Source organism: Bubalus kerabau, chromosome 20 (assembly GCF_029407905.1).
Source record: "Bubalus kerabau isolate K-KA32 ecotype Philippines breed swamp buffalo chromosome 20, PCC_UOA_SB_1v2, whole genome shotgun sequence".
Classification (NCBI taxonomy): domain Eukaryota; kingdom Metazoa; phylum Chordata; class Mammalia; order Artiodactyla; family Bovidae; genus Bubalus; species Bubalus kerabau.
Genome location: NC_073643.1, coordinates 41,326,682 through 41,341,916, shown reverse-complemented (window position 1 = coordinate 41,341,916; position 15,235 = coordinate 41,326,682). Strand labels below are relative to the sequence as shown.

The 15,235-nt window shown below is 40.2% G+C and overlaps 1 protein-coding gene across 4 annotated transcripts in view; it reads left to right on the top strand.

Moving 5' to 3' along the window:
• Positions 1-15,235, top strand: part of PTPRG (protein tyrosine phosphatase receptor type G) — a 770,267-nt gene that overhangs the window by 197,092 nt on the left and 557,940 nt on the right. For all 4 annotated transcript variants that reach the window (XM_055557457.1, XM_055557454.1, XM_055557459.1 and 1 more), the window contains one exon: positions 5,612-5,722. In XM_055557457.1, the coding sequence (XP_055413432.1) occupies positions 5,612-5,722 (111 nt within the window). The remainder of the gene's footprint in view (positions 1-5,611; positions 5,723-15,235) is intronic.

Genomic DNA, 15,235 nt, shown 5'->3' with positions numbered 1-15,235 from the left:
TGGTGCTGCAGAACTCGGAAGAATATGGAATATATGTTTGCATAATACCAACTCCTCCCTCTTGATAGTCACCTGATAACCATAGGCAGATTTACACTTCCTGTCTGTTCTGAGAAGTGAAACTGGATATTTTCATAAGCATGCACCATTTTTAATTGTGTAATTAAGTTGCTGACATAAGCAAGTAAGCAATTTCACATTAAGGTAAGGATCCGTAAAGGCATGCATTTACATAATTTAATTTTCTGCACAGAAGATATTGAAAATCAATAGCATGATTCATAACCTCACCATATCATTGCCATGCTGCCGTTGGTTGGCTGTTGGAGTTCAGAAGAGTGCAGAGAGTATTAAAATTGATTGAATTTGGTATGCTGAGTCTGTATCTTTACTTGGGAACCACAGATTGTTTCTTTTTGTAAATCTTTGCTCCCTGCCAATGAGATGCTAGGTTGCTTAATATACTCTGTATACAGTTTTTGACTGCTGTTCAAATAATTTTTAAAAGTTGCTTTTAGGGAGCGCTTTGTCATATGATCAAAATACATTTGAAGAAGGGACTTGAAATTGTGTTTTCAATTATGCGGTACAAGTAATACATGATTATGTTCTCATGAGGGGGAAAAAAAATCACACACTACTGACATAGATGGAATAAAATGAAAAACTAAATATAGTTACCTTTAATGAATAGTTGATGTGTTAAGAGAAATCTGGTGCTGGGGTGGTAAAGATCTTTGCCACCTGGTTCATTTCTGAGATGCTTCCTAAAAATTGCCTGTTAGATCCTCTAGCTAGTTCCTTCTAGCTTCATGTTTTAGATGTTTGCTCTTTCTGATAGGTGAGCAGTGATTAAAAAGCGAGACAGTAGGGAAGAAGACAGTGCTTTTGCTTATGGCTCATGAAAGCACACGTTAACACACACACACACACACACACACACACAGACTCGAGACGCTAACATAGGCACCATCGGTTTTTCTGGTGTTTGTGTATTCATTCAATCACTCAGTCACTCATTACTGAGTGCATCCCATATATCAAGCTCTGTCGTGTGAGGTAGGTTGAGAGCTCCTTGTCTCAGGGACCTTGGCGCTCTTCATAGGTTATACAGCATGTCCTTGCAAAGCAGGTCTTCCTGCCCATTCTCACCTTGCTGGGTTCAACCTGTGTCATTCCTCAGTACTTTGGGGTATGTGATGACCAAGTTAACCCACCTTCTGTGGGATGGCCCCTCCCTCTGTCACTTCTAGTCTGTTGGTCTTTATATAGCAAAGCCACGCCCCTTACTTTTGGCCCAAGTGAAACCCCCTTTAGACAGGCAGTCCCACTGCCCAGAGCAGATGCCTTGCACTATCTTGTGATGTGTTTGGATGGCTGGGAAAATAACTGCACTTCGGGGTATGGGTTCTGTTACTTCACACAGTCAGGGGAGCATCTTCTGATATGTACTTCCCTTGTATCTTGAGTTGGACATATCTTTGTAGACGTGCTTTATCACTAATAGTTTAGTGGGCTTGGAGAGCTGCCAGATGTGAGACCCTAAAACCTATGGCTTGTATGCAGTCAAAGAGTGTCGGGATTACCGTCTCCTCCTAAGTACTTGGCTGAAGTACTTAACTGATAAAGCTTTGGACTCTGTAGCGCCACACTGCCGGCAGGATGGGTAATGCAACTGCTGGTGGGCTATGTTCTCCTTTGCTGCTCCCTCATATTCTCAAAGGTTCTGAGAAATAAAGGGGCTTCCCAGGTGGCACTAGTGGTAAAGAATCTGCCTGCCGATACAGGAGATATGGATTGATCCCCGAGTCAGGAAGATCCCCTGGAGGAGGAAATGGCAACCTACTCCAGTATTCTTAGGGTTTCCCTGGTATCTCAGTTGGTAAATAATCCACCTGCAATGCAGGAGACCCCAGTTCGATTCCTGGGTCAGGAATATCCACTGGAGAAGGGAAAGGCTACCCACTCTGGTATTCTTGGGCTTGCCTTGTGGCTCACCTGGTAAAGAATGTGCCTGCAATGTGTGAGACCTGGGTTCAATCCCTGGGTTGGGAAGCTCCCCTGGAGAAGGGAAAGGCTACCCACTCCAGTATTCTGCCCTGGAGAATTCCAGGGACTGTACAGTCCATGGCCTCACAAAGAGTCAGACATGACTGAGCAACTTCTACTTTTCACTTTCCAGTATTCTTGCCTGGAGAATCCTATCATGGACAGAGGAGTGTGGTGGGCTACAGTCCATAGGATCACATAGAGTCAGACATAACTGAATCGACTTAGCATGCACACATGCTTCATGTATAAATGACTGAGAAATAAAACACTTTCTAGCAAAGAAAAAAAAACTGGGGATATACTAGGTATGGAGACTATGATTCTAGTGGGTCTGGTATCAAGTGTATAAATTAATATCCTTGAGGATAGCTCATTTATACCTCATTCCTTCTTTACTTTTATACCTGGTTCATTTGTTTGTGAGCAGAATCTGGCTGGATCTCTGGTTCAGTTCAGATTTGTCTTAAGTGCTCAGGTTGACGCCACACTGGTGTGATTCTTGCAGTAGGCTATTCATGTCTTTGGCCAGGTCTTTACTAAAATTAAGACAGGCTTATTTAACCTGGCAAGTTACAGGCTGTGAGTGTGAGTGGACAGTGTCACAATGAACAGGGCCTAAGGTCCAGCTCTGCAGGGAGGTTTGTTGTTCTTATCGCTGGTTGAAAAATAGAATAGCCTGGAAAACTTTTAGCAACAACAACAAAAAATACTGCTATTTTGATTCCACACCTTAGACTAAAGATGAATCTCTGGAGGCAGGGTCCAATGCATAGGGTCTTTATTTTATGTTCTGTTTTTAAAGCAGCTTGGGTTGAGAGAACTCTAGTCCAACAATAGCATTTTCTGCATGGAAAAATTGATTATTGGGTGTTGTATCCTGTTTGAAGGTCACCAAGGTCACGTTAGTGACATTGGGGGAAAAGTAAGCATTGGTGGGTAATTGGTCATGTAACTATAAGCCTTCCAGGGGTTGATTTCAAATTGGCTTTGTCCTGATCTTCAATTTTTTCAACCGAATTGATCCATAGATTTTGCATTTTCTGGCTTGGTTCCATTTTGAGCACCTTTGCTGATCCTGTGCTCGACCCTCAACCACCCCCATGAGGCTTCAACTTTTGTCATAACACCTTGAGCAAGAGAGAGAAGACTCTCTCGGACTGGCTGGTGTCCCCATTCCCAAACATATATATCACTAAACTAAACCTACCAACCTCACAGGATTGGTATAAAGGATGACACCAGGTACTATGAGGAAAGCACCTTTTTCAGCTCTGGGCATGTGGTGCTTTTTAAATACATGATAACATAGTGGAAATTTGTTGCAGTGTCTCTGTTTTGGTAATCTTCATACCCTACTCCACCGGCTAGGTCACAAGTCATGGATGGGACAGCCAGTCCTGTTGCCCTGGCAGCTCCAAAGGTGGGCTTTGTTTGACTTACTCTACTGAATCACTGCAAACCATGCCCCTGGCCCCAGTGGTATGTATGGGAATGGGGGCACGGTTTTTACTCATTGTCCTCGTACAAAGAGGAAGGATTATTTGGGAGTAATTATTTAGAGTGAATTAGCTCTAAGAAGTGTAGTAAACAGATACATAAAATGTCTCCCATATGCACAGAAATAAGCCGAACAATTTAGGAAGCTTTTTAATGGGTATTTGGCTATGTGGGTGAACCTCAGTTTCCCTATCTGTAAAATAGAGCTAAAAATACCAACCTCATAGGGTCATTATGAAGATAACACAAGTTACTATGAACAGACCATGAAGTCAACCGAGTAGTTTGCTTTAGTGGAGGAAAAAAATAGATGAAGAAATGGGAAATTTTGTTTTTTATCCCTGGAAACTTAGAATGATCAACTTCCTGAGATTCTGAACAGCTTACCTGCAAGAGTACAGGATGGATTGGATCATATATACCTAAACCATCATCATTCTTATAAAATGGTTAGTAACTTAGGTTTTGACTCTGTCATTCAGGACCAAACAGCGGGCATACATGACGCCTGGTTTACTTTGCTGATGTGTGTTTGGATTTTATAAGATTCTCATTTCCCTCCAAAGGGCTTGTATTTGTGGAGTAGCTCTTGTTCAAGCTTTATTTCTTTTAAAGCCAGTCTTAGAAACTGACATGCACGCATAAAGTGTAATACTTACATATTTCCTGATTTTCCTTCATGACCATCACATTGTGAACAAAACTAATGCCATCATGGTGAGATGATTATTATTATCACTACTCTGGCTAATTTGTAATAGAGACTGTATTGTGCTTTCCTGGTGCCTTCAGAGTCTTAAACAATATATAGTTCCTCTGACCATTTTCCTTGCTTTTCAAAGGCACACTTGATTTTGTTTGGGTGCATTTAAATATTAACACAGACAGCTGGGATGTATTGTTTGAAGTGTAGTTCCAATTCATTTTGGATTCTGGGCACCTGTGATACTTGTCTTTTGACACATCAGTGCAGTCAGGTGTGGGCTCACCACAGAAGAAATTTGCATCCATGAAGTGGCTGGGAGGGGAGGGCTTTGAACACTATAGCAGGCAGATGGAAGCTCTTGATAATGGGGTAGAAAATTGGATTCATTTTGAGTTTTCAAAGAAATGCATCATTAAACAGTGCTTCTTTTCTGAGCATTGCTGGCCTTGGAGGGTTTCAAGTTTCATATCTTCAGATATAATAGGTGACTCTCTGGGATCCAGAGTTTGTGAAGGACTGGTTCTTAATCACGGGGTGGCTCCCAGGCCTGAGACTGTGCTGTGTTTGGATGGTAGAGGCCGGAGCTTTGTGGCATGCATGCTTATGTTGGATTCCTTGATCTGCTGCATACTCAGTGTCCCTGAGCGTTCATTCCTCCATCTGTAAAAGAGATGGAACGACTCCTTGCTCAGTGAATATTAAATAAGGCTGGAAGCACTTTGCACCTAGGGTATAGGCTTATACACACAGTTGGAACCAAAGCTGCGAGTTCAGGTCTACTAGTTGTTAAAGTTACTCAACTGCTCTAAGCTTTAGTTTGCTTATCAATAGAATGGGCCCATTACTGAAACACTGCATCTGTTGCCTGGTGGTGTGTTGCAAATTATATAAGATAATGCATGTAAAGGGTTTAGTGCACCTCGGGTTCATGGTACAGAAAAAAGTTTCACTGTAGTTCGGTCAGACGGTGAAGAATCTGCCTGCCAGCGCCAGGAGACCAGGATTCGAACGCTGGGTCAAGAAGATCTTGGAGAAGGGAATGGCAACCCGCTCCAGTATTCTTACCTGGAAATGCCCCCGAACAGAGGAGCCTGGCAGGCTACACTCCATGGGATCGCAAAGAGTTGGACACGCCTGAGTGACCTAACACGTACACAAGCTATTGTTAGTATTAATGATAATCCTTGTAATCTCCTGAGGTTCTCCTGTAGTTGTTCTTCTATAATGTTAGGAAGTTCTATTCAGCTACCCCAAGGTCTGTGCTTCTAGGCGGTCACAGGGCTGTGTGCATTTGACACCACTCCTGGGTGCAGCAGGGGGACGGTTTTGACTCACTGCACCTCTCCTGTCTTGCAGCGTTGACGGAGGGCTACGTGGGGACCCTGCACGAGAACAGACAGGGCAGCTCGGTGCAGGCGCAGATCCGCAGGCGCAAGGCTTCCGGCGACCCGTACTGGGCCTACTCGGGTAAGTTGACTTGTTCCCATAGCGATCATACGGGCCAGTTCACGTCCCATTACACTCACTCAAAGACACACTTTTAATCAGTTTCACGCCTGATTTCTGTTTGTTCAAACCTTTTGTAGTTTCCTGAAAGTTGAAATATTCAAGCCTGTTTTTCCTCAAGGTGATAAGTACCTTAATTTATCTCTCCCACCTGTTTCCTCAACCTGCCTTTTCCCCTCAATTTGCATTTATTTCTGAACTTTACTTGTTAATGAGTTATTGTACCAAACTTGTAATTTTCCGAAAGATATGGCCTTTTCTTGTCTCTTCCCAGAGGCTGTGATTTCAGAGAGCAGAAAATATAAGCTTTGTCTCGAGCTGCTAAATATCTGCTAAATATTGCAAAGCATCACGTATCAAAATGACCTATTATGCTTTAATCTAAGAAATGCAACTTTATTTTCTAATCAGATCTTGCTAGTTTTATATATTTCAGCCCACTGCGATATTGCTGTAGCTCTTTTCAATTTTTATTTTCACTTTTCGCCTTGGAGTCAGTGAAGAGAGAGTATACATCGTTACAACTCTGAATACTACTTTGGAAATAATTTTCTTACATTTTAAGGGGCAAAAAAAAAAATCTACAAGAATATACAGGCCTTTCTGGTTTATGCGTCTAACAACTATCAAAAAAAAGACAGGTGATCTAAATCTCTCTAAAAGAGATTTTGATGCTCAAAAATATATGGGGAATGTATTTTTAGCTAATTAAGGAGGAATTCTTGAGCAAGATAGATCACTTTGGAAATCACTATAGCACTGAATAATTCAAAATTTTTTATGAAAGTGCTTGGAGGCACAGAGTATTAGTCTCAATAATAAATGTATGCATTTTTCTATGTTGTTGCTCATAGAACTGAAACGTATTATTGTCATGATTATACCCTGGTCTTAAACCCTGAATTTCCACCTGCAAATCCTGTTAAGTTTATGTCAGTATAAAATTTATAGGCCTGCTCTTTAATTACACCTTATCTATTGGCTTTTTGCATCCTTTTGTCTATTGATAAATCTCCTGCCCCTCCAGGGAGAATAGACTATCTGTTTTGTTTTGCAAGAACAGATAGTGATTCTGAAGTCTTCCATCACATCCCATTCCTTGTGATTAGAATTATCTAATTAGAAATTTTTTGTCACCATTTCTGATAAATGAAGGAAATTGGGAGATGAAAGCTGAAATTACATATGTATCGGTTCCTGCCAGGAAACCCAAAGAAAATTTATCATTTTGTTCTCTGTGGCTCTGATAGAAGTTAAGAAGAGGCATAAAGTGGCCTGCTGTTTACATTTCATCAATTTTGAAAATAATGCTGTTGGGAAATTGGAAATTATATGACATCAGCATGTACGGTTGCAGATGGCAGTGACTTTTCCCATTATTTAGTTAAGACTGGGCATAATTAGTAGTGTGGTCTTTGGGGTGGAGCAGTGGTTGATCTTAACTCTGGATTTGACCAGTCTCCATTTTGTATTTCTGGAATGCATTGTGTCTGGATTTGAAAACTGCTTATATCGGTGGACTTCCCTGGTGGCTGAGATGGTAAATTGTCTGTCTACAATGCGAGAGACCTGGGTTCGATCCCTGGGTTGGGAAGATACTCTGGAGAAGGAAATGGCAACCCACTCCAGTACTCTTGCCTTGAAAATCCCATGGACGGAGGAGCTCGGTGCAGGCTACTGTCCATGGGGTCGCAAAGAATCGAGCACGACTGAGCGACTTCACTTTCTTTCTATCGGTGGAAAAGCTCATAGTTTATCTTCAGTGGGTTGCATGCTCTTCATAAAGAATCTGGTAGTCTCGGGCCTTGCAGGGCACGTGGTCTCTGTTGCAGCTGTTCAATTTTGTCATTGTAGTGCAGAGGCAGCCATAGGTAGATGGACAAACTAGCTGTGTCCTCACAGAAATTTATTTATGACAATGAAATTTGAATTTATTATAATTTTCATGTGTCAGGAAATCTTATATTTTAGTCTTTTTTCCCTCAACCTTGTAAAAACAGAGAAACCATTCTTACTTTGCAGGCTGTACGAAAGTTGGTGGCTGGTTGGATAGGGTCCACAAGCTATAGTTTGTCAACGCTTGTTTTAGTTGTGCTTTTTTCTGGAGCCAGGATAAGGCAGTTATTTGAAGAATCCCTGAGAAGGGTATAGACTGGCTTAGAAGAATCACTGAAGTAACTTGCTAGGCATAATGGGGAAAACAAAAGTAAAAGGAGAAGAAAAGCGTAAGAGAGTCACCAGCTGAGGTGTATAGTCATCTTCTGGAACATTCCATGGTATCAATGGTTATTTTCAGCAAAGTGGTGAAATACTGGTTTTCACGTCAAGAACTCAACTTCTTTGGCACTTGAACTGCCGAATGAAAGGTCATTGTTTGTAGAGGGAAATGGTTTTGAATTGAGCAATAGTGAAGTAGTCCACTTCATGAGAGAGGGGTTTAATGGCCCAGATGTTAACCTCATGACTCTAATTCACAAATTTGTATTAGTTCTTCCTAAGATAAGGCATTGGTATACTTTGGAGGTGGGGGGCGGTGTTGTGTGTGACAGTGTGAATAAGTCACGTATGCAGACTGTGGTTCAAATTAATATCTACCGTTAATATCTCTTAATATCTTTATGATGTTGGGAAGGCATTTAACTGCTTGGAGCCTCAGTCTTCCCATCTTTGAAAAAGGAATTATTAATAGAACTTCTCTCATAAAGCTGTTAATGGGAATGAAATGAGATATGTGTGAAAAATTTAACAAATTCTGGGCATAAAGTGCCTAATGTTACTTTCTGCTGTTTTTCACACTATAGTACTTTTGCTACCGGTGATACTGTTGTTATTGGAATTCTCTTTTGGGTGCTATGATTGTTACTGGGAGATCCCTAGGTAATCCTTGGAGCTCAGCAAGCTAAATTCTATCAGCCATAATTCATAAGAATTGCCCATTTGAGATTTGGGAATGAGGGTTCAGCGAACAAACTATCCTCAAGTTCAGGGCTTGGCAGACTACAAATGTCCACCTGTATTTGTGTGTAAAGTTTTATTGGGACACAACCATATCCATTTTGTTGGCTATTGTTGATGGCTGCCTTGATGTTAAGACTGCAGAGTTGAGTAGTTACCACACAGAACTTTGACCAAGAAGCCTAGACTATTATCAATTAGCCCTTTACAGAAAAGGTCAGCTCCTGATCACACTGGTGCAGCTGGGGGTTTTGAGCAGATGTTCAGTTCAGTTCAGTTCAGTTGCTCAGTCCTGTCCAACTCTTTGCGACCCCATGAATCGCAGCATGCCAGGTCTCCCTGTCCATCACCAACTCCCAGAGTTTACTCAAACTCATGTCCATCGAGTTGGTGATGCCATCCAGCCATCTCATCCTCTGTCGTCCCCTTCCCCTCCTGCCCCCATGAGCAGATGTTAGCCTGACTCAGAAACAGAACTGTGCGGAGATTTGGAACATGTCTCTCTTTTTCTTCTGGCCTGGCATTTCCCTTGAGCTGAAATGTCCCCAGCAAATGTTCTAGTTAGAATTCACAGTGATTCCTGTGTTCCTGCTTTTGAAAAGTTCCGGGAAGAATACAGATGAGGAAGTGATATGTTTTAGGAGGTGGAACAGGGAGAGGAGTCGGTGTTGGTGGTCCTGGGTTCTGGTGTCCTTCTTCATCATTAGGTTGCCTTGGGTACAGGGTGGGGTTTGGTCAATGATGCTGATCTGATTATTCTGGTAGCAGCCCACCCGGTCAGCCCACCGTCACTTGAGGAGAGTTACATAAGTAGTTGGGCTGTGGAGAACTTGTTTTAAGGATATTGTCATGATCGTACTTCATTAATAGTGTGACTTACCACGTTAGGACTAGGCAAGTGATTTCAATGTCACTGCATCATCTTGGATAATGTCTGCATCCTATTTATATTTGAAAATGATCAACAACCTTACTTCATAGGCTTATCGTATGATGCCACTGTGAACACCAGCAGCCTAGGATAGAGGACTGTTTTTTGAGGAGCCTGGAGACTGGTGTTTTAGTCCTGTTGTGCCCATCTGAGGATAGACTGTCTCTCTGGTTCTTAGTTATTTCTACCCTAAAAAGGAGTGGTCATAATGTCTGAGTTTAGTGTGAAAACATCATGCATAGGAGAAATGAAACAGAACATAAATGTAAAATTATTAACTTAATAATAATGAAATGTCAAGATTGCGTTATATCTTTGGATATATTTTCCTTATACCAAGAACAGGAAAAAGGGGGGAACACCTTTTGGTGTATTTCATACAGAATTATACTGAGAAAAACAGTAACAATAATTTAGATGTCTACTGGAAATATTAAAACACCTGCAATGCAGGAGACCTGGGTTCGATCCCTGGGTTGGGAAGATCCCCTGGAGAAGGGACTGGCTACCCACTCCAGTATTCTGGCCTGGAGAAATCCATGGACTGTATAGTACATGGGATCACAAAGAGTCCGACACGACTGAGCAACTTTCACTTTTTTTACTTCTTTTCTATTGGTTTTCCTGACTGAAATACAGCTCTTTTTTTCTGTGTTATTTGAGGTGATGAGAGCTCATGAATTTTGGAGTTCTCCCAGAACTTCTGTAAGTATTACACAAAAAGTAACACATGCTAGGTAGGTCATTGTTGCCGGAAAGGGAGATGAGAAACAAATTTGGAGCAAGTTCAAGTAGAAGTTTGAGGCATTTTTATAAAGCTTTCTGTTTCCTCTCCGCCCCCTCAAAGACTTAGGGAAAAACAGGTGGTGGGTTTCTCCTCCCACGCTGTTTTAATTTATCCTCTTCAGTGGTTTTCTTCATTTTTAATAATCTTTATCTCATGTTCTTTTTGTGTAGATAGATTCTGTGAATCAATTCAGATGGGGGGGCATTTGTAACTTTTAAAGGACTCCAAAATTGAGATATGCCATGACCAAAATTCCTTGAAAGAAGTGTCTGGTGTTGCACCAGGTGAAGGCCAAGCAGGATTGCTCTAAGAGGCATTCCTTCCTGGCCAGGAAATTGTGGGATGAGATTTCCAGGGGCCTTGCTGATTGTCCTGGGGTTTGATGACTTGCTCAGCTCTAAAATGGAGATAAAAGGACATACCTTATATGGCATTGAGAGTTAGCAGTAATACATGTAATCACTGGGTATGGCTGTTAATCACATGGCCACCCCACTGCCCTCTGCATATGAACATCTTGTTTATAACATGCATGTGTGTGTGTGTTTGTGTGTGAGAGAGAGAAGGAGAAAGGGAAGGGGAAGGGGCAGAGAGAGAGAGTTTTCCCGAGCTAAATGTAGAGTTTTTAAGGACAAAGATTATAGCTTATTATTCCTTGTTTTTCCTGCTATGTGCCAGAATATCTCCTCTTGTATGTATTTGGAACATATTTTTCAAGTAGGCGAATGCATGGATGGATAAATGAATTCATACCAGAGTCTGGAACTCACGAAGGGGATCTTGCCGTGAAATCCAGATACGTTAGTGGGTGATTTACAAAAGGTTTCGCCGTTGGATCCTTTTAAGTGACGAGCTCCCCTGGTGAACGTAAGACATAATTAAATTCCTAAAGTAACATTTCCATGTCTATTTCTAATAACATCTGTACAGGGTAAAGCAAAATACACAAATGCCTGCCCAGGTCTGCTTTTGTCATTAGAATAGTGGAAAGCACTGTGGAACCTTCCAGTTTAATGTTAATATTGTCATGTGGTATGCCCCCCTCCTGATACCTCCTACGGAGTCTCCTAAGGGAATCATTTCCCCGGAGACATTCCCTTTGCAGCAGAGACCTTCTGATCTGATGGGACCACACTGTTGAGATCGAGTCTCGTTAAGTCCCGGCTCAAGGGTATGTCTACCTGACTTCACTCTCTTCGCTCATCAGTTTGCTCTTTATTTTTGACAATGAGTTTCTATCTTCTTTACAATTCTCTAGTAATCTATTTACAGTTTTAAAGTAGAAGTTATTGTGTGCCAGCTGTTGTGGAGTGGTGGGGGGGAGGCCAGAGAAATTCCTCAGAATGGCTCCTGCCAGGTGCCCTTAGAGATGAACAGGTGTTTGCCAGGACTGCAGAAGCCTGGAGGCATAAACAGCCTAGCCTTGACTGGGGAGCTGGAAGTACCTCACTGGGTCTGGGGCGTGTGGTCAAGTGGAACGAGTAAAGGGAATAATGCAGAGTATTGGAAGTAGACCAGGAGGGGTCCAACAGAATTCTACTAGTGACCTAGAACTCTGAGGGACACATTTAAGGATTTTATGGTGAAAATGGTCTAAGTTGGTTTTATGTTTGAGTGAGACCTCAAGTTGTAGGATTAAGGATTGGTCAGCATGGGAAGAGAGCAGAAACTGTGAGAAATGTTGAGGTTGTATTGTCAGGAATTTGAGATATGAAAGAGCCAGTGGGAATTGATTACATTTTGTATATGAAAGAGAAAGCAAATGAATTGTCTGGGATGTTCCGCAGAATGATTGAAGAGGGCACTGTATTTAATTTCAATGAGTAAATGAGGAATGGTGGGTTGGTTGTAAAGATAAATTTGGACTTGAACCTATTAAGACATGGTATAGTAGTTTGTTCATATTTTACACCCTTTAAACTTTATGTTTCTTGAGCAGAACCTTTGTCTGTAATTACTCTTTATACCTCCCTGTTTCTACCTTAATGTTTTGAAATAGAAATAGTTTGTGGGACAAAGTACAAGCTATTTTTTCCTGTAGGTACTTGTTGTTGTTATTTTTCTTTTTACACTTGATCTATGATTACAAGGATAGATAGAGTGAGAAGAAAACACGTGTGGTCACACAGTAGTCAGGACTTTATGTATAAAAGAGAAAAATGTGGTGCCATATGCCTAAGGTACCTGGAACATTTTTCCGTGCAGACTTTGTCTTTTTTCTCTTCCATCGTTTGAACAAAATTATTCTAGGAACTTAGAGATGTGTTCTTTATCTTCTTCTTTTTAACTTTGTTCTAATCTGTGCCACTTGAGTTCAAACATTTCTTGGCATCTTCTCTCTGGAGGTGGTTTCACAAGTGTTTGTAAAGCTAACAGATGCTATTGTATGTTGTAAGAGGACATCAATAAACTCCTTAGGGTCCTTGTGACCCTTGGCAAAAGCATATTAGTAGATGAAGTTTTATTCAATGCTGGGTTGGTATCAAGTGCTGTGTAACAGTGATAAAAGTTTCAATTGTTGCTATGATGAGATGTTTAAAACGTGGGTAAATGGAAGGCTGAAAGTTTGGGTTTTAATTCGGCCTTGAAGGTAGCAGGTTGATGGAGCTTTTTTTTGTTTTTTTTTAAAGGACTCTGGCATAATCTGTGAAAATATTGAATGTTGATAGTCTTTGATGTAGCGCCTCTGCTTCTAGGAATTTGTCTTTCAGAAACACTTGTATGTATCCACAGTGTGCCATTGTGGTGTAACAGCCTAAATTACCATCAGTGGTGACTTGGGTAATTTTAGTACATCCTTATCATGAAATGCTTAGTAAACATGTACCAATATGAATGAGGTTGAGCTACAAGATGTATAAAATAATTTGGGTAATAAGGTCTCATCAGTAAATAGAACGAAAAGTTGGGAGACTGTACACAAAGGTTAATTGTGATTATCAGTGAGAAATGATGGATACTGCCTTTTTACATTTATATGTATACAATATTATAATTTCTTATAGAAATATATCTGGAATGTTTTATTTTATTATGCCAATACATTCATAATATTTCCTAAGATAATTCTTTTATAATAGATGGCTGAGTTTCATCAAATTTAGGCAGTTTTCTCTGTAACTGTTAATATTTCGAGAGGAGAGGAAAAAGAAGAAAAAACTGCAAAGAAAGCCAGAAGGAAAGGAAAAGCCTTTTTTGTCTCTTTAATTGGCTATATCTGCATTTTTCAAGTGAAACATTTTCACTGGCATTTCAAATTTTATAAGATGCTGATATGAGCCATGCAGAAATTAATGCACTGATATTGATGCAGTTTGAACATCAAGATTTATTGTACAGAGCAGTAAATATTGACGCAGGCAGAGGTAAGGTCAATATTTGCTTTGATATAACATAAATCTTAATATTTAGTAATCTTTACATTTAGTGGGTCTACAGAAGGCATACAGAGAATTATCTATAAGTATGTATTTTTCATACCTGTGATGGATCAAAGTCAGACATCTTTTTTCCTGGTCATAAATTTGAAAGGATGATACTCTCTCCTTTAAAACTGGTATATTTGGGGCAGGGGCCGGGTGAGTATGGGTTAGTAGAGGAACATGATTAATTTAAAGATTCAAAGGAATAGCATACCTAGCCTTACACATGCCTAATAATTGGAGAGCCAGCGATTTGCAATGTGCTGTGTGATTTACTTAAAGGGTACTCGTTTTCCTTTGTAACCTAACAAAATGTACTCATTTATTACATAGAGTTTGGTTCGTAAAACCCACTTTCTGACTGTATAAAAGAGAGAAACGTTTCTGTCATTCCCTTTGGATATTGTTAAGTTCTGTTATGTGGAATTTTTTGGCAAATAAAATATTATTCATATATATCTTGCTGAGTAACATTTTATTGGATTTCCCTTGCAATCATTAAGATGAACTACACCCTTATTCCTTATCTTGTCTCTTCTCTTGCTGAGGTGAGCCTTACAAAAGTAAGGGAAAGCTTACTGAATTTCACTAGCTTTTGAACTTTTATCAATAGTATTGCCATTACGTGGCTGAAATGTCTACTGTGTGCCTAAAGAGGGCTATTCTATTTGTTTACATATAGACAGGAACTTAGTTTAAGCTCAAGTTTAATCTTGTATTTGAGCAAAAGGGTTAAGTGATATATGGTCGTGTTGTGGTGAGTCCACTGTGAATATTGCTCCTGTCTGATGCAATATGTCTCCATGCAAAATGCTGTCTTTGGTCTTCAATAAGTTTGTTAAGTGATCCTGAAATTAATCTCACTTCCATCTCTCAACTGCTAATTTCCCATGACCCTATTTGAGATCAGTAGCATTAAACATAGTACATCTTCTTGGTTTTCTTTCTTGCTATTAAAAGTTAACCTTTCCTCCATTTCAGTTATATTAAACTTTGTATTTTATCATGTAATTAAGACTTTGTGTAGGTGAAAAAAAAAACAAATCAGTAGTAGGTGTATCGTGTGGAACCTTGCCTTCTTGAGAAATGCTTTCTGGTAACTTTAGGAATCCTTGCTTTTCATTAATAATACTACAGTGTGTAATAAATAATGTTTTCCCTGAGTGTAGTATTAAATGTGATTTTTATGTCATGTGAAAAATGACTCTACTGTGGTATAAGTACTTGACTTTAGCATAATAAAGTCATTTCTTCTTAAGTTCTCTATCAAGGAGAAACTCACAATTTAGTGCTAATAGGTCTATAATAATTGTCTGTCACTTGCCAATATCACTTTTTAAAAGAAACAGGTCTTGCCCAGGGCCTTCACCTAGAAGAGT